Source organism: Anomaloglossus baeobatrachus, chromosome 1 (assembly GCF_048569485.1).
Source record: "Anomaloglossus baeobatrachus isolate aAnoBae1 chromosome 1, aAnoBae1.hap1, whole genome shotgun sequence".
Lineage (NCBI taxonomy): Eukaryota > Metazoa > Chordata > Amphibia > Anura > Aromobatidae > Anomaloglossus > Anomaloglossus baeobatrachus.
This window is the reverse complement of record NC_134353.1, coordinates 230,633,377-230,659,088: the sequence shown is the minus strand read 5'-3', so window position 1 is coordinate 230,659,088 and position 25,712 is coordinate 230,633,377. Positions and strand designations below refer to the sequence as shown.

General features: G+C 44.8%; 1 protein-coding gene across 1 annotated transcript in view; it reads right to left on the bottom strand.

Moving 5' to 3' along the window:
- SLC7A11 (solute carrier family 7 member 11) overlaps positions 1-25,712 on the bottom strand; it is a 418,199-nt gene that overhangs the window by 241,327 nt on the left and 151,160 nt on the right. The window contains 1 exon segment of the mRNA XM_075348585.1: positions 20,330-20,455. Within this exon segment, the coding sequence (XP_075204700.1) occupies positions 20,330-20,455 (126 nt within the window).

Sequence of the window (25,712 nt, the reverse complement as noted above, 5' to 3'; positions counted from 1 at the left end):
TATGTATGGGTATAAGAAGAAGTCAGATATGGCATAGCACAGACATTTCCTCTGGAGAAGGTCTGATAGCAAGCAGCACTCTCCAGCTCCCAGGACCTTTTGGAATAAATACTCTACAGGAGTGACGTGGTATTTATCAGCACCCACATTCTATTTTTAACTCTATTTTTTTATTCAGTTTCTGGACTCTTATCTGGAGGTTTTATTCTCATGGACATTCACTCCAACTAATTGCTTGGGAGGATATAAAGGCCCAGTCACACACAACGACTTACCAGCGATCCTGAATATGATGCGACCTGATAGGGATCGCTGGTAAGTTCCTGGGAGGTCGCAGGTGAGATGTCAATCAGTCAGATCTTACCAACGATGCAGGAACAATACAGGTCTCAGTAGCGACCTGTATAACGATCTCAGCAGTCACTGTGACCCTGTCACACAGTGTCAAACACAGCGATGTGTCCTGCCTAGCAAGGACATCGCCTTTGAAGAAAATGGCCTGGACCATTCTGCAACGACTAGCGATCTCACAGCAGGGGCCTGATCGCTGGTAGGTGTCACACATAACGAGATCGCTACTGCGTCACAGAAACCGTGACTCAGCTGCGATGTCGCTAGCGATCTCGTTATGTGTGACGGTACCTTAAGTGTTTTGTTTTAATCTTAATGTATACTGTATACTGCATCGGTCCTTTCTTGTAACTTGTTGTACCTATTTGTAACAATTTATAATACTGCTACTCTAATATTGTAATTTTGGGACCTCTGTTTGCAGACTTCTGTAAAGAGCTATTCACATTGGTTATATGTTTGAGGGCTGATTATCACAATTACCTATCAACCCTCCTGCCCTCTTCTTTCCTTTGTCTGAAACAATTGATGTTGTCTATCATTCCTGACTGACTTGTCTCTAGTGTACACTTTGCTGGTGTCCTTGTTACTAGAGATGAGCGAACCGGTCCCGGTTCGGCTCGATGTCGGTTCGCCGAACGGAGGTCCCGTTCGAGTTCGGCTCGTCGAACGTTCGACGAACCGAACTCGAGCCAATAGGAAACAATGGCAGGCATTTACAAACACAGAAAAACACCTAGAAAACACCCTCAAAGGTGTCCAAAAGGTGACAAACAACTCACAACACAACACAAACACATGGGAAAGTGACAAGGACATATACTTATGCAAAAACAAAAGAGCTGGACAAAGAAAAAGAGGAGGAGACACAGATATAGGCATGGCACGCCCTTCTAAAGTCATGTAAAACATCGCAAGGTGACTCCAAGCGTAGTCTCCCTTTTTTTCCAAAAATTGTGCCCCACACACACCCACCCATTCAGTGGCAGCACTTGTGCCCTAGTTGTACACTTCACAGCTAGATTTGCATCAAGCACATTCAAAAATACGCCATAATTAACCGTCCCCAGGATGACACCGGGGTAGGTAGCAAAGTCTTTCCTGATCCCAGCTCTGTTCATCTTGGCTCCTTTTAAAAAACACAGCAAGCAAGGGTTACTCCAAGCGGAGTCTCCCTTTTTTCCAAAAATTGGGCCCCACACACACCCACCCCTTCAGTGGCAGCAGTTGTGCCCCAGTTGTACAATTCACAGCTAGGTTTGCATCAAGCACATTCAAAAATACGCCATATTTACCGTCCCCAGGATGACACCGGGGTAGGTAGCAAAGTCTTTCCTGATCCCAGCTCTGTTCATCTTGGCTCCTTTTAAAAAACACAGCAAGCAAGGGTTACTCCAAGCGGAATGTCCCTTTTTTCCAAAAATTGGGCCCCACACACACCCACCCCTTCAGTGGCAGCAGTTGTGCCCCAGTTGTACAATTCACAGCTAGATTTGCATCAAGCACATTCAAAAATACGCCATTCTTATCCGTCCCCAGGATGACACCGGGGTAGGTAGCAAAGTCTTTCCTGATCCCAGCTCTGTTCATCTTGGCTTCTTTTAAAAACAATGTAAGCAAGGGTTACTCCAAGCGGAGTCTCCCTTTTTTCCAAAAATTGTGCCCCACACACACCCACCCCTTCAGTGGCAGCACTTGTGCCCTAGTTGTACACTTCACAGCTAGATTTGCATCAAGCACATTCAAAAATACGCCATAATTAACCGTCCCCAGGATGACACCGGGGTAGGTAGCAAAGTCTTTCCTGATCCCAGCTCTGTTCATCTTGGCTCCTTTTAAAAAATCACAGCAAGCAAGGGTTACTCCAAGCGGAGTCTCCCTTTTTTCCAAAAATTGGGCCCCACACACACCCACCCCTTCAGTGGCAGCAGTTGTGCCCCAGTTGTACAATTCACAGCTAGGTTTGCATCAAGCACATTCAAAAATACGCCATAATTAACCGTCCCCAGGATGACACCGGGGTAGGTAGATAAAGTCTTTGCTGAACCATGACTTGTTCATCTTGGCTTCTTTTAAAAACAATGTAAGCAAGGGTTACTCCAAGCGGAGTCTCCCTTTTTTCCAAAAATTGTGCCCCACACACACCCACCCCTTCAGTGGCAGCACTTGTGCCCTAGTTGTACACTTCACAGCTAGATTTGCATCAAGCACATTCAAAAATACGCCATAATTAACCGTCCCCAGGATGACACCGGGGTAGGTAGCAAAGTCTTTCCTGATCCCAGCTCTGTTCATCTTGGCTTTTTTTAAAAACAATGTAAGCAAGGGTTACTCCAAGCGGAGTCTCCCTTTTTTTCCAAAAATTGTGCCCCACACACACCCACCCCTTCAGTGGCAGCACTTGTGCCCTAGTTGTACACTTCACAGCTAGATTTGCATCAAGCACATTCAAAAATACGCCATAATTAACCGTCCCCAGCATGACACCGGGGTAGGTAGATAAAGTCTTTGCTGAACCATGACTTGTTCATCTTGGCTTCTTTTAAAAACAATGTAAGCAAGGGTTACTCCAAGCGGAGTCTCCCTTTTTTCCAAAAATTGTGCCCCACACACACCCACCCCTTCAGTGGCAGCACTTGTGCCCTAGTTGTACACTTCACAGCTAGATTTGCATCAAGCACATTCAAAAATACGCCATAATTAACCGTCCCCAGGATGACACCGGGGTAGGTAGCAAAGTCTTTCCTGATCCCAGCTCTGTTCATCTTGGCTTCTTTTAAAAACAATGTAAGCAAGGGTTACTCCAAGCGGAGTCTCCCTTTTTTTCCAAAAATTGTGCCCCACACACACCCACCCCTTCAGTGGCAGCACTTGTGCCCTAGTTGTACACTTCACAGCTAGATTTGCATCAAGCACATTCAAAAATACGCCATAATTAACCGTCCCCAGCATGACACCGGGGTAGGTAGATAAAGTCTTTGCTGAACCATGACTTGTTCATCTTGGCTTCTTTTAAAAACAATGTAAGCAAGGGTTACTCCAAGCGGAGTCTCCCTTTTTTCCAAAAATTGTGCCCCACACACACCCACCCCTTCAGTGGCAGCACTTGTGCCCTAGTTGTACACTTCACAGCTAGATTTGCATCAAGCACATTCAAAAATACGCCATAATTAACCATCCCCAGCATGACACCGGGGTAGGTAGATAAAGTCTTTGCTGAACCATGACTTGTTCATCTTGGCTTCTTTTAAAAACAATGTAAGCAAGGGTTACTCCAAGCGGAGTCTCCCTTTTTTCCAAAAATTGTGCCCCACACACACCCACCCCTTCAGTGGCAGCACTTGTGCCCTAGTTGTACACTTCACAGCTAGATTTGCATCAAGCACATTCAAAAATACGCCATAATTAACCGTCCCCAGGATGACACCGGGGTAGGTAGCAAAGTCTTTCCTGATCCCAGCTCTGTTCATCTTGGCTCCTTTTAAAAAACACAGCAAGCAAGGGTTACTCCAAGCGGAGTCTCCCTTTTTTCCAAAAATTGGGCCCCACACACACCCACCCCTTCAGTGGCAGCAGTTGTGCCCCAGTTGTACAATTCACAGCTAGGTTTGCATCAAGCACATTCAAAAATACGCCATAATTAACCGTCCCCAGGATGACACCAGGGTAGGTAGCAAAGTCTTTCCTGATCCCAGCTCTGTTCATCTTGGCTCCTTTTAAAAAACACAGCAAGCAAGGGTTACTCCAAGCGGAGTCTCCCTTTTTTCCAAAAATTGGGCCCCACACACACCCACCCCTTCAGTGGCAGCAGTTGTGCCCCAGTTGTACAATTCACAGCTAGATTTGCATCAAGCACATTCAAAAATACGCCATTCTTATCCGTCCTCAGGATGACACCGGGGTAGGTAGCAAAGTCTTTCCTGATCCCAGCTCTGTTCATAGATAAAGTCTTTGCTGAACCATGACTTGTTCATCTTGGCTTCTTTTAAAAACAATGTAAGCAAGGGTTACTCCAAGCGGAGTCTCCCTTTTTTCCAAAAATTGGGCCCCACACACACCCACCCCTTCAGTGGCAGCACTTGTGCCCTAGTTGTACACTTCACAGCTAGATTTGCATCAAGCACATTCAAAAATACGCCATAATTAACCGTCCCCAGCATGACACCGGGGTAGGTAGATAAAGTCTTTGCTGAACCATGACTTGTTCATCTTGGCTTCTTTTAAAAACAATGTAAGCAAGGGTTACTCCAAGCGGAGTCTCCCTTTTTTCCAAAAATTGGGCCCCACACACACCCACCCCTTCAGTGGCAGCACTTGTGCCCTAGTTGTACACTTCATAGCTAGATTTGCATCAAGCACATTCAAAAATACGCCATAATTAACCGTCCCCAGGATGACACCGGGGTAGGTAGCAAAGTCTTTCCTGATCCCAGCTCTGTTCATCTTGGCTTCTTTTAAAAACAATGTAAGCAAGGGTTACTCCAAGCGGAGTCTCCCTTTTTTTCCAAAAATTGTGCCCCACACACACCCACCCCTTCAGTGGCAGCACTTGTGCCCTAGTTGTACACTTCACAGATAGATTTGCATCAAGCACATTCAAAAATACGCCATAATTAACCGTCCCCAGCATGACACCGGGGTAGGTAGATAAAGTCTTTGCTGAACCATGACTTGTTCATCTTGGCTTCTTTTAAAAACAATGTAAGCAAGGGTTACTCCAAGCAGAGTCTCCCTTTTTTCCAAAAATTGTGCCCCACACACACCCACCCATTCAGTGGCAGCACTTGTGCCCTAGTTGTACACTTCACAGCTAGATTTGCATCAAGCACATTCCAAATCCACAAGCATTTACTCTCCCCAGGATGACACAGGGGTTGTAAATTCCTTCTGGATCCATGACTTGTTCATTTTGATGAACGTCAGTCTGTCCACATTGTCACTGGACAGACGCGTGCGCTTATCTGTCAGCACACACCCAGCAGCACTGAAGACACGTTCAGAGACAACGCTGGCAGCTGGACACGACAAAATCTCCAAGGCGTAAGTTGCGAGCTCTGGCCATTTTTCTAGGTTTGAAGCCCAAAAGGAGCAAGGCTCCAGTTGCACAGTCATGGCATCGATGTTCATTTGGAGATACTCCTGTATCATCCTCTCCAGCCTTTGACTATGTGTCAGACTTGTTGTCTCTGGTGGCCTTGCAAAGGAGGGTCTAAAAAAATTATGAAAAGATTCCATAAAATTGCTGTTACCAGCACCAGATACGGTCCTACTGGTACGTGTAGACTGTTGAAGATGACGAGACCGTCCCATGTTTGTCAAGTTACAACTGGGAGATTCACTCCCTGCACCTGCACGGTTGTTTGGTGGAAAAGCGGATCTAAGATCGAGTAACAGCTTCTGCTGATACTCCTGCATACGTGCGTCCCTTTCTATGGCTGGAATTATGTCACAAAATTTGGACTTGTACCGGGGATCTAATAGTGTGGCAAGCCAGTAGTCATCATCACTTCTAATTTTGACAATACGAGGGTCATGTTGGAGGTAGTGCAACAAGAAGGCACTCATGTGTCTTGCGCAGCCATGCGGACCAAGTCCATGCTGTGTTTGTGGCATAGAGGTGCTAACCGTTCTTTCTTCCTCTGACATCTCCCCCCAACCTCTTTCAACTGAAATTTGACCAAGGTCTCCCTCATCTGCTGAGTCTTCCATGTCCATGGACAGTTCGTCCTCCATTTCTTCATGTCCTCCTGCACCTTCCTCAACATCTCGCCTGCTACCATGCGCCCTTGTTGATCCCCGTACCCCATGCTCCCATGCCTGGCGCCTTGGTGATGATGAACGTCTGGACCTTGGTGATGTTGTTGTGTCTTGCGCATATGAATCCTCCTGTAGTTCATCCCCTTCCTGTTGTCCCACCCCCTGACTCCGAATAGTGTTTAGCGTGTGTTCCAGCATGTAAATGACTGGAATCGTCATGCTGATAATGGCATTGTCAGCGCTAAACATATTCGTCGCCATGTCGAAACTGTGCAGAAGGGTGCATAGGTCCTTGATCTGAGACCACTCCATCAGGGTGATCTCACCCACCTCTGCATCTCGTTGGCCCAGGCTATACGTCATGACGTATTGCACCAGGGCACGGCGGTACTGCCACAGTCGCTGTAACATGTGGAGAGTTGAATTCCAGCGTGTCGCCACATCGCATTTCAGGCGATGAACCGGCAGGCCGAAAGACTTCTGGAGCGATGCAAGTCGCTTAGCTGCGGCGCTTGAACGGCGGAAGTGAGCAGACAGTTTTCGTGCCCTGTTCAGAAGGCCATCTAGGCCGGGATACTGTGTTAAAAATTGCTGCACGACAAGGTTCAACACGTGAGCCATACAAGGTACGTGTGTCACCTTGCCCAGGCGAAGGGCCGCACCCAGGTTTGCAGCATTGTCGCACACGGCCTTACCAGGCTGCAGGTTGAGTGGAGACAACCATTTATTAAACTCGGACCGCAGAGCTGACCACAACTCCTCAGCTGTGTGACTCTTATTCCCAAGACATGTCAAGCTAAAGACCGCCTGATGCCGTTGCGCTCTGCTGCCAGCATAGTAATGAGGGGTGCGTGATTCCTTCTGCGCAGTGAGAACGCTGGTGGCCTGACCAGGCAGGCTTGGGGCGGAGGTGGAGGACCCAGATGAGGTGGAGGATGCAGAAGCAGTGGCGGAACTTGGACAGACAGAGGATTGACACACAAGTCGTGGGGACGGCAAGACTTGTGCAGCAGACCCTTCACCATCTATCACCATAGTTACCCAGTGCCCAGTCAGCGACATGTAACGTCCCTGTCCATGCTTACTGGTCCAAGTATCGGTGGTGAAATGCACCCGTTCACACACAGAGTTTCTCAAGGAAGCAGTGATGTTGTGTGCGACATGCTGGTGTAGCGCGGGCACACCTTTCTTAGAGAAGTAGTGGCGACTAGGCATCTGGTACTGGGGCACAGCGACAGACATAATGTCACTAAAATCCTGTGTGTCCACTAGGCGGAAAGGCAGCATTTCTGTAGCCAACAGCTTACAGAGGGATAGAGTCAACCTCTTAGCTTTGTCATGGGTCGCAGGAAATGGCCTTTTATTTGTCCACATCTGAGGGACAGAGATCTGGCTGCTGTGTGGAGACGGTGTTGAGTAGAGTGTCCCTGGAAAAATGCAGGTTTGTGAGGAAAGTGCAGGCAGAGACATGATGTTGCCTTCATCCAAAGTTGGTGCTATCGATGTCTGAGACAGCTGTACACACTCACTTGTTTCCCCTTCCAAAACAACTGACGACCTACCAAGCAAACTGCCTGTTGCGGTTACAGTGGTGGAAGTTGTGGGTGGAAAAACAGGTGTGACAGCTGTCCCCACAGTCCTAGAAGACGACGAGCGCGCGAATGCACTGGAAGGGGCAGGCGGTGGATGGTTCGCTCCGCTAGGCCGCATTGCAGCACGGTGAGCTTCCCACCGGGCCATATGATATTTATTCATGTGACGATTCATGGAAGAAGTTGTCAAACTGCTGAGGTTTTGACCTCTACTAAGAGAACCATGACAAATTTTACAGATCACATAATTTGGGCGATCTTTTGCTATGTCAAAAAAGGACCAGGCTAGGCAAGGCTTAGAGGCCATTCGACCTGATGATCCACCCCGAATAATGCTCAGAGGCAGAGTGGTGGCTGAGGATGCAGTTGTAGACGTGCTACCAGTACTCCGACTCTGTCCAGGAAGGCGCAAGGTAACGTCGTCATCAGTTGCATCCTCCTCCACCACCTCTGTTGACCTCCTTGAGTGCCTGACTGTGGGTTGACAGTAGGTGGGATCCAGAACTTCATCATCAATTGTTGTGTTTGCACTCCCCTCCCCCTTTGACCGAGCCTCTTCTTGCCCTGACCGAATATTTAAGTTGTCATCCCAATCGGGTATCTGAGTCTCATCTTCATCAGTATGTTCCTCATTGTCTATAACCACAGGTGTTACAGTTTGTGACAAAGGGTCAACATTATGCTCCGAAACTTGGTCCTCACGGCCTGAATCAGAGTCACAAAGGTTCTGGGCATCACTGCAGACCATTTCCTGTTCTGTACTCACTGTAGCTTGGGAGCAGACCTCTGATTCCCAGGCTATAGTGTGACTGAACAGCTCTGCAGACTCAGCCATCTCAGTTCCACCATACTGTGCAGGGCTGATGGAGACTTCAGAGCTGGGAGAAATCAAGTTTGATTGGGATGACAACTCAGAGGACTGGTGTTTTTTGGATGCGGTACTTGAAGTGGCTGAGAGGGCACTTGTTGGACCACTTGAGATCCATTCAAGCATTTTCCTTTTTTGCCCATCATCTACCTTTGTTCCTGTTGTTCGTGTCCGTAAAAAAGGGAGCACATCGGATTGTCCACGGTAAGTAGTAGACATCTTAGTTTTGCTGGTAGATGGTCTATCTTCAGCAGATGATAATGGAGCTTTGCCACCTTCCCCACGGACAAAACCTTTTTTTCCTTTTCCACCACGCCTCTTCCCCTTTCCACCAGCATCTGTCATTTTGCCACTCATGTTGATTGCGACAAGATTGTGGACTGAAAATGTGGTAGTAAAAATTGAAAGGTGGTGTAGATTGCAGTGGTGGTCTAGCTTTATTAACAGCAGAATAATAAAGAATAAATATCCCTGACAATGCAACTACGGCCCTTAAACTGGCAGCAAAAATTGCTAGTATAATGGCTTAGTTATAATGAGTTGGAGTGTGCAATGCAGGCAGACGCGCTCTGCAAATGTCTTTGCACTAGTGGGACTATAGCAAAGTCCAATAGCCACGTATAGGATGCCACTAGGTACACTGAGTGTTTGCTAGTATAATGGCTTAGTTATAATGAGTTGGAGTGTGCAATGCAGGCAGAGGCGCTCTGCAAATGTCTTTGCACTAGTGGGACTATAGCAAAGTCCAATAGCCACGTATAGGATGCCACTAGGTACACTGAGTGTTTGCTAGTATAATGGCTTAGTTATAATGAGTTGGAGTGTGCAATGCAGGCAGACGCGCTCTGCAAATGTCTTTGCACTAGTGGGACTATAGCAAAGTCCAATAGCCACGTATAGGATGCCACTAGGTACACTGAGTGTTTGCTAGTATAATGGCTTAGTTATAATGAGTTGGAGTGTGCAATGCAGGCAGAGGCGCTCTGCAAATGTCTTTGCACTAGTGGGACTATAGCAAAGTCCAATAGCCACGTATAGGATGCCACTAGGTACACTGAGTGTTTGCTAGTATAATGGCTTAGTTATAATGAGTTGGAGTGTGCAATGCAGGCAGACGCGCTCTGCAAATGTCTTTGCACTAGTGGGACTATAGCAAAGTCCAATAGCCACGTATAGGATGCCACTAGGTACACTGAGTGTTTGCTAGTATAATGGCTTAGTTATAATGAGTTGGAGTGTGCAATGCAGGCAGAGGCGCTCTGCAAATGTCTTTGCACTAGTGGGACTATAGCAAAGTCCAATAGCCACGTATAGGATGCCACTAGGTACACTGAGTGTTTGCTAGTATAATGGCTTAGTTATAATGAGTTGGAGTGTGCAATGCAGGCAGACGCGCTCTGCAAATGTCTTTGCACTAGTGGGACTATAGCAAAGTCCAATAGCCACGTATAGGATGCCACTAGGTACACTGAGTGTTTGCTAGTATAATGGCTTAGTTATAATGAGTTGGAGTGTGCAATGCAGGCAGACGCGCTCTGCAAATGTCTTTGCACTAGTGGAACTATAGCAAAGTCCAATAGCCACGTATAGGATGCCACTAGGTACACTGAGTGTTTGCTAGTATAATGGCTTAGTTATAATGAGTTGGAGTGTGCAATGCAGGCAGACGCGCTCTGCAAATGTCTTTGCACTAGTGGGACTATAGCAAAGTCCAATAGCCACGTATAGGATGCCACTAGGTACACTGAGTGTTTGCTAGTATAATGGCTTAGTTATAATGAGTTGGAGTGTGCAATGCAGGCAGAGGCGCTCTGCAAATGTCTTTGCACTAGTGGGACTATAGCAAAGTCCAATAGCCACGTATAGGATGCCACTAGGTACACTGAGTGTTTGCTAGTATAATGGCTTAGTTATAATGAGTTGGAGTGTGCAATGCAGGCAGACGCGCTCTGCAAATGTCTTTGCACTAGTGGGACTATAGCAAAGTCCAATAGCCACGTATAGGATGCCACTAGGTACACTGAGTGTTTGCTAGTATAATGGCTTAGTTATAATGAGTTGGAGTGTGCAATGCAGGCAGAGGCGCTCTGCAAATGTCTTTGCACTAGTGGGACTATAGCAAAGTCCAATAGCCACGTATAGGATGCCACTAGGTACACTGAGTGTTTGCTAGTATAATGGCTTAGTTATAATGAGTTGGAGTGTGCAATGCAGGCAGACGCGCTCTGCAAATGTCTTTGCACTAGTGGGACTATAGCAAAGTCCAATAGCCACGTATAGGATGCCACTAGGTACACTGAGTGTTTGCTAGTATAATGGCTTAGTTATAATGAGTTGGAGTGTGCAATGCAGGCAGACGCGCTCTGCAAATGTCTTTGCACTAGTGGGACTATAGCAAAGTCCAATAGCCACGTATAGGATGCCACTAGGTACACTGAGTGTTTGCTAGTATAATGGCTTAGTTATAATGAGTAGGAGTGTGCAATGCAGGCAGACGCGCTCTGCAAATGTCTTTGCACTAGTGGGACTATAGCAAAGTCCAATAGCCACGTATAGGATGCCACTAGGTAAACTGAGTGTTTGCTAGTATAATGGCTTAGTTATAATGAGTTGGAGTGTGCAATGCAGGCAGAGGCGCTCTGCAAATGTCTTTGCACTAGTGGGACTATAGCAAAGTCCAATAGCCACGTATAGGATGCCACTAGGTACACTGAGTGTTTGCTAGTATAATGGCTTAGTTATAATGAGTTGGAGTGTGCAATGCAGGCAGACGCGCTCTGCAAATGTCTTTGCACTAGTGGGACTATAACAAAGTCCAATAGCCACGTATAGGATGCCACTAGGTACACTGAGTGTTTGCTAGTATAATGGCTTAGTTATAATGAGTTGGAGTGTGCAATGCAGGCAGACGCGCTCTGCAAATGTCTTTGCACTAGTGGGACTATAGCAAAGTCCAATAGCCACGTATAGGATGCCACTAGGTACACTGAGTGTTTGCTAGTATAATGGCTTAGTTATAATGAGTTGTAGTGTGCAATGCAGGCAGACGCGCTCTGCAAATGTCTTTGCACTAGTGGGACTATAGCAAAGTCCAATAGCCACGTATAGGATGCCACTAGGTACACTGAGTGTTTGCTAGTATAATTGCTTAGTTATAATGAGTTGGAGTGTGCAATGCAGGCAGACGCGCTCTGCAAATGTCTTTGCACTAGTGGGACTATAGCAAAGTCCAATAGCCACGTATAGGATGCCACTAGGTACACTGAGTGTTTGCTAGTATAATGGCTTAGTTATAATGAGTTGGAGTGTGCAATGCAGGCAGAGGCGCTCTGCAAATGTCTTTGCACTAGTGGGACTATAGCAAAGTCCAATAGCCACGTATAGGATGCCACTAGGTACACTGAGTGTTTGCTAGTATAATGGCTTAGTTATAATGAGTTGGAGTGTGCAATGCAGGCAGACGCGCTCTGCAAATGTCTTTGCACTAGTGGGACTATAGCAAAGTCCAATAGCCACGTATAGGATGCCACTAGGTACACTGAGTGTTTGCTAGTATAATGGCTTAGTTATAATGAGTTGGAGTGTGCAATGCAGGCAGACGCGCTCTGCAAATGTCTTTGCACTAGTGGGACTATAGCAAAGTCCAATAGCCACGTATAGGATGCCACTAGGTACACTGAGTGTTTGCTAGTATAATGGCTTAGTTATAATGAGTTGGAGTGTGCAATGCAGGCAGACGCGCTCTGCAAATGTCTTTGCACTAGTGGGACTATAGCAAAGTCCAATAGCCACGTATAGGATGCCACTAGGTACACTGAGTGTTTGCTAGTATAATGGCTTAGTTATAATGAGTTGGAGTGTGCAGAGGACAGGAGGGTACAGTGCCAGGATTGTGGGGCTCTGGGTAGAGGAATGGAAGCCTGCCTTTCTATTCCCTCCTAATAGGGAAATGCAGGGAGGAAATCCCTGACCTTGGCTACACAGACGCTGTCGCTGTTTTCAGGACCTGTCACCTTAACTCTGACCCTGCCGGTTTGAGCCCTTAAAAGGACTGCTAGAAAGTGCTCTCCCTAAGCTGTCTAACGCTGTGTATGGAGCGCATACAGCTGTATCGGCGATAGGACTCAGGAGGACGGAGCTGCGACAGTGATGTCTGACACCAAAGACGCAGAAGAGATAATGCCGTCCTGGAGGAAAATGTCCGGTTTTATAATGCAGGGACATGTGACATGGACATCCTATCACACATGCCGTTGCTTCTCTGGCTAAAAGTCCACTTAGCTGTGTGTGTGTCTGGGATTGGCTGACATGCTGGCCCGCCCCACTACACGCGCGCTTAGGGAAGGAAGACAAGGAAAAAAAAAAAAAAATGGCGATCGCCATTATAGAAACAGCAGTGATCTGAAGGCGCTGTTCACGCACACTATACACTGAAATGTCATAATAGTGTGATTCACAGAGTGACTTACACTATTACAGCAGAAACCAAGCTAGGATTTAGCTGGTTTTTTGCTGCTAGAACCGTTCTCGAACGTTTCTAGAACTATCGAGCTTTTGCAAAAAGCTCGAGTTCTAGTTCGATCTAGAACAGGCCCTAAAATCACTCGAGCCTAGAACTGGAGAACCTCGAACCACGAACCGCGCTCAACTCTACTTGTTACTACTAGTAGCAATAAGTGATCATTCAGACTGTACAGGTAACCCTGCTCCTCCAGCATTGCACTTCTATATTTACTATCACAAGATGTTTACTGTGTCTACCAGCAATCTCAAAAGCACAGATCAAATACCAGGTCATGTACTGCAACTGGATGAGATAAGGCCTGGGCCACAGAAGGACTTACACCCTGCAGCAAGACTGGTACCTGTTTTTCTTTGTGAGGAATAACAGAAATAGTACTCCATATGTGCTAGAAAACTACTGTTTTGGTTCACGGCACTGCTCAGAAGGGAAAGAGTGCTATTTTGGCTGGAATAGATTGCGAACGCCAAAGCTCCTGATATGGTAAAGCAGCAGAAACCTCCAGAAATTACCTTATTATGGAAACTGCACCACTTAATTAATTCATCTAGGGAATTTGTGAGCATTTTCAACCCTCAGGCGAACTACATAATTGTGTAGCATAGGGTTGAGTACATGAAAATGACTATTTTTTTTCCACTAAAATGTTGTTGGCTATAAGTTTTTAATTTTCAAAAGGGGTAATGGGAAAAAATGAACAATACATTTAGTTCTGCCATTTCTCTTTAGTACGCTATTACCTCATATGTGGTGAAATACTACTGTTGAGGCAGTACATAGCTCAAGAATGGAAGAAGCGCAATATTGGACTTCAGATTTTGCTAGAATGGATTGAGGGTGCCATGTTACATTAGAGTTGCTGAGGTACCAGAACAGCAGACCCCCCATGTGATCTCATCTTACACCTCTCAATAAATTCAGCTAGGGGTGTGGTTAACTAGTGTGACAGTTTTACAGAGCTGATAGTTCCAAATGCAACACTACAAAATGTGTACCTTTTTAGTTTATTTTGTTTTTACATAAATATATGCATTTATTGGTCAAATATTTTTTAATTTTTTGTTCTTTATTTTGTATTTTTTTTTTATTTTTATTTTTTTTACTTTTTTTTATCTATTCCCAGCTTTCCCTGCCCTGATCATTGATTTAATGCTTTGCAATGCTTTTACATTGCAAGTGATTAGATACAACACTGGCAAACAGGCAAGAGGCATCAGGCCCTGCTCATGGCAGGACATCACAGGCTTCAGTACCTTGGTGACCCCACGGCCATTATTAAGCCCTGAGTCGCCATTGAGACCATCAGCATGAGATCGCAATCTCGTGACGAAAAAAGCAGAGAGGGAGTCCCTCCCTCTATAAGTAGATGATGCTGTCATTATTTACAGGGGCATCACAGGGGTTAAAAGCACGTGATCAGTGCTAGCAAAGATTATGTCCATTACATCACCAGTTGATGACCATGTGAGCCGGTGTGATCATACTGTCGTAGATGGACGGTGGTTTGCTGGAACGTACCTCCAGCGGCGCATGTTCTGTGGATGTCATGAAGAGGTTAAGCATTACCTTTGTTTTTTGAGCAGTGTAGACTGAAGCAGTGAAGACTTAAAATGTAAATTTAGACGCCCGCATTAACAGATAAATCATCACCAAATTCCGAATTTCTCATTAGATCACATTTTGTTAGCAATTCTGACATTGACTTTCTTTGAGAACCACATTCTTGTAACATAAAATTTCATCAGAGTGCATTATCGTGACGGGGATACATCTGTAGGCTCCCAAGCATGTCACTAACCTTGCCAAGGCTGGGCTATTTTTCTTTGTAATGTATCGCACTCATATATTATCAAATAGCGGTACACTGCCAAGAATTTCTAACACTCATTAACACAGCGTTGTACGTGTTTTCCTCTGACATTTGCACATGTTATTCAGGCACACAGCTGTCTACAGTAATAACATCTGTGAGAAACTTTGAATCACATTTCCCAGTATTTTGTTATATGTTTATGTCCCTAAGTTTCTTAATGCCACTTTTATAGACTTATCCTTGGCCTAGCTTTATAGGGACCTGCACTTATTTCACTAATTTTTACAACAAATGATGGCTTCAGAAGCCATATGAGCAGAGTTGCCAACAAACAGCCGCTTTCTCTGATGGCCCCGATTTGTGCATGTTTTACGTAGACAATTAATAATTGATTTGATTGCCAGCATATAACACTACATTTACCTTGTATTTGCCTCTTAATGGGGGAATAAACAACCAAACGCAAATATTCATGGAGAAATCAATTGTTCACCATGTTTTTTGTTTGTATTATGCGGTTGACTGTAATGAAACACTTTTAATTGAACAAATATTAGCCCAGCAAAACTAGTAAAAGATTTTCCACTGGACTTCTGGCTAATGCAAAAAAACATCCAATGTGGTATTAATTTGGCCATTTAAGCTCACTGTGTCAGGATCCAACGAGGCTCCGCTGTACGCAAAACGCTCAACGTCATCCGAGATGTCTCCTGCCTCCCTCCCTAGGGATTTTAATTGTCAGATGAAATGAAGAAGTTTTTTTTATGACGGGTGAGTGCCACCTGGTTTCTTTTCTTACAGTAAATGGATTTGTGGGCTCACTGTTAGGCCTGTTTCAGACGTCAGTGATTCTGGTACGTACAGTATGTGCTAGTTTTTATATGTACCAGAATACAGACATACGCAGACCAAATATAATCAATGGGTCTGTGCACATATCAGTGATCTTTCACTGACCGTGTCTCCGTGCGGCATACACATGTCTCCGTGATAGCCGCACGGAAACATGTCAATTTTTTTCTGGTATCATTGATGTCCCACGGACCACACTATGGTGTGGTCCATGAAACACATACCAGAAAAACATGGACATTAAAAATTAAAAGCTTTTTTAACTCACCTTCTCTAGCAATGCTGTGTTCGGCAGCTGCTCTCTGCTTCTTCCTTGCCGGCTCTTTACTGCCATGCATATTCACTTATGCAGCCACAGCCAAATCGGAAGTAGCTGCAGAGGTGAGAGACACAGTGGCCGGATGCAGCAGAGCCGAAGAGCTCAGCACCACAGACAGCAGAAACGAGACAGGTGAGTTTATCTCCATGTGCAATTATGGACCACAGAGCATAGATCACGGATTGCACATAAACAACCCATGTGTGCCATGAATCATGGAACACGGAGGGACATATGCGTATTTTTAACACATCAGTAAAAATCCTGTGTTTTTCACTGATGTGTGAAACAGGCCTTAAGTTGAGAACTGCCTGATGTTTGAAATGCAATGGACTTTACTTTTTAATTGGACCTAGGTATGTGTTTTGGCTCTGGTGTCGGACAACTTTTTGCCATGTGGATTTTTTGCACTGACCATTTGGTATTATTAACCATTCCCAACATGGCCATATTCATTTTTTTGTCCTTTTGCTTTTTCGTCGTCTTCCAAATGCCATACATTTTTTTCCATCCATACAGATGTATGAGGGGTTTATTTTTGCTAAACAAGTTGCAGCTTTGAATGACAACATTCAATGTACAGTAAAATGGAAAAAACTTACCAGTGTGGCAATATTGTGCAAATAAGATTTTTTTTTGTGGGGGGAGGGTCTCTTTTTAAGACATTCGGAATCTGCTAAAAATGACATGATAACAATATTCTCCAAGTCTACGGCAATACCAAATATTTATATATTTTTTTCTAAAAGTTGAGAAAAAAACCACTGCTTGGGTCACCATTGCTGAAGCTATGTGACAGCTTTTTCCTACATACAAGCTGACATCTTTATGGATTCTATGTTCTGATAGGTAGAACATTTTGATTGCTGAATTTTTACTACTTTTTTGTCTTTATTTTATTTTTTGGGGGGAAAAACATAAAAGTATTGTGTTGATGGGGATCTTCATTAGGCTACAAAACAACTCAGTGGCACTCTGAGATTGTGTCATAAAAGGGCAATGGGCCCATGAAAATACACACCACCTCACCCCTTGTCGTGTGCGTTAAAGACTGCTGTCATATTCGTTAAATAGCAATAGGCGAAGTTAATTTCCACCCACTGCTGTTAGATGCAAATGATGACACAGTTAATGTCTTCCACTAATGAACATGCATCAATGATTGGGACCTGATATATCACAGTTCAGTAAATCCAAAGTCATGGTGAGGCTAAGGGGATTGTGCAAGACTTTCAAACTGATTACCTACCTATAGATTCTCATTTTGGTAGAGATTACCTACCTACTGTATAGGTTCTCATTTGGTGCAATTTACCTACCTATAGATTCTCATTTTGGTGGAGATTACCTACCTATAGGTTCTCATTTTGGTGGAGATTACCTACCTATAGAGTTTCATTTTGGTGGAGATTACCTACCTATAGGTTCTCATTTTGGTGGAGATCCAATACTCAATAATTCAGGTCAAGTGGAAGTCAACAGTGTATAGAGCTAGAACTCCGCAGCGCCATACATTGTGTAGAGGCCATTTTCAGGCTCTGAAAATTAGCGCCCATTAGATAACATTGTAACATCTGTGCTGATTTCTGGTTTGGCCGCTAGACTGTGTTAGGCTAGGTTCACACACTGCTTTTTTTTACGCCGCGTTTTTTGCGGCAAAAAAACACATAAAACGCACCCGCGGCAAAGACATGTTTTTACCGCGATTTGGTGCGTTTTTTGCTGCATTTTGCTGCGTTTTTGCTCACTGCGTTTTTATGCGTTTTTTATCAGTGAACAATGCCATTAAAGATTGTTAAAAAAAAAAAAAAAAAAAAGGTCTGATGTTATTTCCTTCTTCAATATGTTCTTCATTCTCCACTAGTGTATGCAGGAGAGCAGACAGCTGCAGAACTATAAGGCTCAGCATGCTCCATCCAGGACTGTATGCTGGAGGGAGAGTCAAGGGGAGCAAACCTACAAGGCTCAGCATACTCCATCCACTAGTGGATGCAGGAGAGCAGACAGCAGCTGCAGAACTACAAGGGTCAGCATCCTACATCCAATAGTGTATGCCGGAGAGCAGACAGCTGCAGAACTACAAGGCTCAGCATCCTCCATTAAGAACTGTATGCAGGAGTTTTTTGCCCCCCCAAAAAATGACGTGGGCTTCGCCATATTTTTGTATGCTAGCCAGGTACAGCAGGCAGGTATGGGCTGCCCCCAACCCCCAGCTGCCTATTTCTACCCAGCTGAGAACCAAAAATATAGGGAAGCCCTTTTTTTATTATTTCATGAATTTCATTAAATAATTAAAAAAAAAAAATGACGTGAGCTTCGCCTAATTTTTGTGTCCAGCCGGGTACTAGGCAGCTGGGAATTGGAATCCACAGTGCAGGGTGCCCATGCTTTCTGGGCACCCCCGCTGCGAATTGCAGTCTGCAGCCACCCCAGAAAATGGCGCTTTCATAGAAGCGCCATTTTCTGGCTCTGTATCCAACTCTTCCAGCTGCCCTGGTGATGGTGGCTCCTGGGTAATAATGGCGTTAGGGCTAGCTGTATATTATCAACTGGCCCTAAGCCCGAAATTCATGGTGTCACGCCAATATTAGACATGGCCACCATGAATTTCTAGTAAAGATAAAAAAAACCACAACACACAGAAAAATATTTTTATTAGAAATAAAACACAACACAATTAGTGACTCCATCTTTATTGAAATTAAGAGCCCTCCTCTGCAGTAATCCTGGGTCAAGGGTCCCGCGCCGTCCAATCCAGATCCAATATAATCTGATCGGTTTGCTGGAAGGCATACCGTTCAGATGATGTCAGGTTAAAGGACATGAATCACATCACACATCAGCTGTTTGTATAAAAGCCATTTATACAATCAGCTGATGCATCAGTGCAAAAAAAAATAAATAAATACTCACTTATGTGCTGATTACCGGCAGCTCTTGGAGCGAGTCTGATCCCGTCTGATCGCTGCAGGAGCTGCCGGGTAATCAGTGATGAAGTCTCCTGACGGCATCCGCTGACAGGTTAAGCCGGCCGGGCGCCGGCGTCACCCCGAGAATTACGATCAGCTGACGCGTCAGGTGACTGCATCAGGTGATCCATCGCCAGGTCCTGCATCCTGCAGGCATACGTACCCGTGGAGACTGCACACAGCCGGAGCGGCGATAACGGGAAGAGGAGCTGGGAGTGGACATGGCACCAGGAGTCTGCAGACAAGTGAGCATGACATTTTGTTTTTCTACTGTTCACTTTTGATTTCGCAGCTGCCTCCACCTCGTGCCCAGACATGGCGTTGCATGGCAGCAGACATGCACAGGACTGGAGGTGGATGCAGCGGTGACGGTACCGGGAGGATTCACGCTTCTGTGTTTACTGACAGAAGGAATCCTCTTCCTGTACATGTGACTTTACTACCCACCTCCTGCGTTTATAGCTGCGTTTTTGGTCTTAGAAACGCACCAAAACGCAGCTATAATAACAATTTGCATTTCTCATTGCATCTTTCAACATCCCATTGCACTCAATGGATGAAAAACGCGGTGAAAATTGCGGGAATAATTGACATGCTGCGTTTTTGTGGTCACCACAAAAAGCGCAGCTGAAAAAAAACACTGTGTGCGGACAGCAAAAATGAAAACTCATAGACTTTGCTGGGGGAAGCAAAGTCATGCAGTTTTCTGGGCAAAAACGCACCCGAAAAACGCACAAAAACGCACCCGAAAAACGCACAAAAACGCACCAGAAAAACGCACTGTGTGAACTTATTCTTAACAATCCTATTTTATTCCTGTGACATGTGTCTCTGTTCAGTCTGGAAGCTACAAGGTTAATCTTGCTATCTTGATTTCTGTCTGCTATCAGCACTGGGTGGGACTGTTTTATATAAAGCCCAGAGAGCCAGCTCCCATGGCCAGTCAATAGAGACTTTATCCTGGTTTGTGCCTCTGTACTGAGCTCCTGTATTTTGACCTGATTTGCCTATTCATTGATCTTGGCTTTACATTTAAGACAAAATGGTCTTTACGTGTGAACATAAAATTTAGATACCAGAACTGTCGATATACTGTACTGCTACTATGGAAAATTTTAAATGTACTACATTTTTATTATTTCAACTCTGTATGCAAAATTATCATTTTATTTATGTTTTAATTTAAGATAAAAGGAAGATAATTTATACACAGTATACACATCACATGGCAGGCTTTAACAGAAGATAACGCATATAATAATTGTTACAAAAATGTTAGTGCTTACCTTTAATTAACTGAATAACCCCAGGGACTATAATTATCAGAATTGCAATAAGCTTGCAAAAGGTCAAGAAAATCTGAATACGAGCACTCCAGCTAACACTCATACTGTTCAGGACCATTACAATAGCTAAGAGAAATAGAAAAAGGAAAAATATATTAGGAACCTTTTAGCATTTATAATAACATGAATTACATGAATTTATTGAGGCTGGATTGAGTAGGGGTTATAGTCACAGTAGCTATAAAATATATAAACTCCTCAACATTGAAACTGCAACGCCAAGAAGGAAAAGTTGTGGAATTTTAAAGATCACAGGATCAATAGACATCTTAATGATATGTAAGTGATAAAAAAATCATACAAATTTATCTAAATATCTCATTTTATTGAGTATTGAGCATAAGTGCAAGGTGTAGAAATACAAGCACTTACACGCCTTGGCATGCTATCAATATGGTCATTAATAGTGTTCTGCTATTCTCAATGCACTTGGGCACACAAATTATTAAGATCTGCTGCTGGCAGCTGCCTTGCCATCCAATGACATCCAAGTTGTTCAAATGGGAGACAAGCCTAGAAACACGTTTAGGCCTTGGAGGCTGCTCACAGAAACATAGGCAACTGTCAAGCTGGCATTGTCCTGTTGAGAAATAGATTCTGAGATTCTTTAATGGACATACCACTGAATTCACCATCAAATCAGTGTAATTCCGAGCTATTGAAATAAAGATTAGAAGGATGCTGGTATAATACCTTATGCAACTGCTCACGAAGAGTAAATATTCCATGGGTGCAGCCAGTTCAGCTACACAGGGGCCCAGAAGTGCATGGGGCCTATGTCAGCTATGCAGTGGCAGAGTATAATGAGGTCAATGTGGCTTACAGCCTGGGTGAATCTCCCCTTGTTATACTGTTTTTCATCAATTAGTGGTGCACTTAACAAGGAGCATTGCTACTGCTCAGCAACTGGCAAAAAAAAGTAACAGTGGAGCCGCTGGAGGCCATTCTCAAGTTCCTCCTCAACGCTTGCTATGTCTCATCAGACCGCCTGTATCATAAAACCAATACTGGTCCAAAAAAGGAGGGAAGCCACACTTCAGGGATTGACTAGAAAGTTAAGCAATCAATCTATTTTAAACACAGTAAGGGAGAGCATGATAACAGAGGTGGGTGAGAGAGGGCACATTTCAGGGACTGAATCAGGGAATCAGGGAGGCCGAGAGGGTACAATTCAAGGATTCAAAATTAACTGAGGAGAAGGAAGGGAGAAAGTACATAGTACTCAGACTCTTAATGAATAGGGGAGGACTCAAAACAGGGACTAATAATGATCTGGGTGCTGATAGGACATAATACAGGGACTTATAATGAATGGGGTGAGAGAGAGAGAGCGAGAAAGAGGACATAAGACAGGGACTTAAATTGAATTTGAGTGTAGGAAAGAGTATACAGAACTATAATTTTTAAAAAAAAAATTGGGGGATGGGATAGACTACCCAGGACTGGATTTTGTAATAAATTCAGAGGGGAGAGTCACAGTGACTAATTAATATATAAATTTATAGGACAGCAGAAAAGTAGATAATCATAGTTCATCGGGGCAGAGTTTTGGCTTATCAATTCATATTTTGAACAGTAGATGTCTAATTATGTATGAATTGAGTGGCACAGATTTGAATTCAAGGGCAAAATGTGTTTTTTTTTTTTTCATTCAGTAGGCAAAAGTACTGTATTTATCATTGTGGCAAGACAGGTCATCATGGCTGGAAGATGCCAATATGAAGGTCTGACTAGATGATTTGGAGACAATAGAAAACTATTCTATTCCGATGAGACATAAGCGGTAAGTCACTGGATGTAAATGTTCAATATATTTATTGTATGACATGTAGACATGATGGGGTAACATTCTTAGCAAAACAACCTCTAATATTATGTATAGTGCCATCCCTTACCGTACCGCCCCCGTGCCAGCAGCCGGCGCTGCTCGGATCCGGGCCTTCAGGGTTGGTGGCTCGAAGGTCTCCGAACCCGGGGGTCTCGCGAACACGCCGAATAAATGGGGGGACGTAAATGTATGGGCTAGGCCGTAGTAAGTTCATGACGCCACCCACGGTGTGTGGGGAGGTGGGGCACCACCGCTGCTGTTATGGGGCACCCAGGGGAGATGTTGTGCAGCAAGTTGTTAACACCTCCGTGGGCAGGGATAGTGGCCCCGGGACCCGGTAGCTCGGTGCAGGGGATAGCGACCGCAGGGAGTGTTGGTGTACTCACTGGTAATAAACCACACAAGTCTCTGGTAAACCAAGGTGATGGTGGCCGGTGCCGCGGCCGGTTGCATTCAGCTCCTTCACCTGGCTGGTGGTCTCTATCCTTTTCCTCTGCACTGTTTGTGTAAGGTGGACTTTCCTAGTGTGAAACTAAGGAGTCCACTCCCGGCTGGATGTGGCCTAAGGAGCCGTGCCCGCAGACGCTGACCTGTGGGATCTATGGGCCCTGGCGTTGACCTCTTATCCCTATCGGTGGGCTGTTGTCTTCTATGAGGGACTGTGGGTGGGACAGGACCTCTAGTCCTGGCCTCAACTGGTGAATTAACCAGTCCGCTTGGTTCCGGGTTCTGACTTCAGGGTCCGAGTACCCCCCTTTGTGCCACAGTTTCCGGGTCGGTTCCCCGGCGGGCTACAACCCTGCCCCGGTCCACCTCGGCTCTACCGAGCCGTCTTCCCGTCTCCTGCTGATGAAGACCACCATCTGCCTCCTAGCCAGTGGCACCAGGGCTCCAACCCTGGTACCGTTCAACTTGAACTTTCCAGCTGGAGCTACACTTAGCTCCAGCCCACACTCCTCTCCAAACTGAACTTCAGACTAATCTGCTTTGCTTTCCTGTCCCGGGCTTTCTGGACCCCTGGGTGGTCGTGTCCCAACCGCCTGGTCACGCCCAGTGGTGTGTTTATCTTCCCTTAAGGGGGGGTGACTAGGGTGTTTGGTTGACTGTATGTTTCCTAGTGAGGGAATGGTGTATTTAGTGTAATCGCTTGTTATGTAATAATAATAAATAATATTTATTTATTTAATACCAAAATATTCCTCAGCACTTTACAATTCAAAGGGGACATATACTGCACAGACAATATTAGACATTACAGAATAACACAATTCAACAGATATCAGAAGGAATATGTGACTTGCTTGAATGCTTGTAATCTATGAGAGAATAGGGAAGGCACAAAAGGTAAATGGTAAAAAATGCTTGTACTGTTTAGTCCAGCCATCAATATAATAAATAGGGGATTCACATTTCACTGCATGAACATGTCATCAGCCAGTATTCGCACAAGCACAGATTCAGGGGGCTGTTAAGTGCATAGAGTATTTTTAAAGGGATAAAAAGGACCAAATTTTGAAGAAAATATTGTATGGGAAAAACATGAATAGTAAGATAAGTGAAGCGATAGGCCAGTCTAAAAAAATGTGTTTTTAGGGCACACTTAAAACTGTGGGCACTGTGAGTTAAGTGAATTGTCAAGGTAGTGCATTCTATACAACTGGCACAGTGCTCGAGAAGTATTGGAGGCGGGAGTGAGAGATTCGGATTATGGAGGATGTCAGTCTTACGTCATTAGCGGAATGAAAGGCAAAGGTAGGGTGATAGATTTAGATATGGAAAGAGATGTAGGGTGGTGCAGAACTATAGAATGCTTTGCAGGTGAGAGAGATAAGTTTAGATTGTACTCTATTATAGATAGGCAAACAGTGCATTGACTTGCAAAAGGTGGAGGCATCCATGTAGTGGTTGTAGTGGAATATGATCCTGGCTGCTGCATTTAGGATGGACTCAAGAGGGAAAGGTTTAGTAAGAGGGAGGCCAATTAGTGGAGAGTTGCAATTGTCCTGACGAGAATATATAAGAGTGACAGTGACCGTTTCGGCAGAGTCAATGGTAAGAAAAGGTATAATTGTAAAGATGTTTTTTAGGTGGAGGTGACATGAGCGAGTGATCGGATGTAGGGAGTGAAGGAGAGATTGGAGTCAAATATGACCCTAAAGGCCCCCTTACACGCAATGATGTATCTAACGATTTATCGCCGGGGTCACGGATTCCATGACGCACATCTGGCATTGTTAGCGACATTGTGACACCAACGAACGGCCGTTAACGATCAAAAATACTCACCTTATCGTTGATCGTTGACATGTCGTTCATTTTCAAAAAATCGTTGATTGTTGCAGGACGGAGGTTGTTTGTCGTTCCCAAGCCAGCACACATCGCTATGTGTGACACCTCGGGAACGACGAACCACAGCTTACCTGTGTCCGCCGGCAATGCGGAAGGAAGGAGGTGGGTGGGATGTTCGGCCCGCTCATCTCTGCCCCTCCGCTTAGTGACGCCACTGTGACGCTGCACGAACTGCCCCCTTAGAAAGGAGGTGGTTCGCCGGCAACAGCGACGTCGCTCAGCAGGTATGTCCGTGTGACGGGTCCGAGCGATGTTGTGTGCCACGGGCAGCGATTTGCCCGTGACGCACAAGTGACAGGGGTGGGTGCTTTCACCAGCGATATCGCTAGCGATAACGCTGCGTGTAAAGCCCCCTTAAGTCAGAGAGCATGGTGCTAGGAAGAAATTGTTGAACAACACAATATGGGGTTTAGGAAGGTTAGTAGAGGGAGGAAACATGAGAAGTTCAGTTTATGAGAGATTCGGTTTTAGATAGAGGCAGGACATGATGTTGAAGACAGAAAGAAAGGCAGAAAGACAATCGCTGGTATTTTGTAGTAAATCAGGGTGATTTATAGCACTGCCCTCTATCGCATAGTGTCATGTCTTATTAAGTATTGCACTGTCCTTTTATTCTTTATCCTGTATTATTTGTCCCGTATTACCCAGTTCCCACCTTTTTCTGTATCATATAAACCCATTTTACACAGTATCCTCCATATTTATTTATATAGTAATCCCTTATTACATAGTTTCTTCGGTTATTATATATGTTCCAATATTACATAGCATCATTTCTTGTTATCTATAGCACTGTCCCTTATTAAATATCATCCTTGCTTATTGTCTATACCCTTATTATGTAGCATCCTCTTTGGTTATGTAGAGTTCTGTCTCTTATTACATGGCGTACTCTCTAGTTATGTATAGTATACTCCTTAATAACGTAGCATCTACTCTTGTTTTTATAGCACCATCTGTGACGCTGGCCTGTCAGGTCATCACAGGGTATTGTGCAATCTGCCCTTCTGCAAGATATTCATCTCCTCCTTGGTTATGGGTCCCTGACATTTGGTGTTGCTAATAACAAGCTAATCAAAAGCCTAGGAACACTCTGCACCACACCCACCAGACAAACCAATGGATAGCCTGAAGGGAATAGGGCTG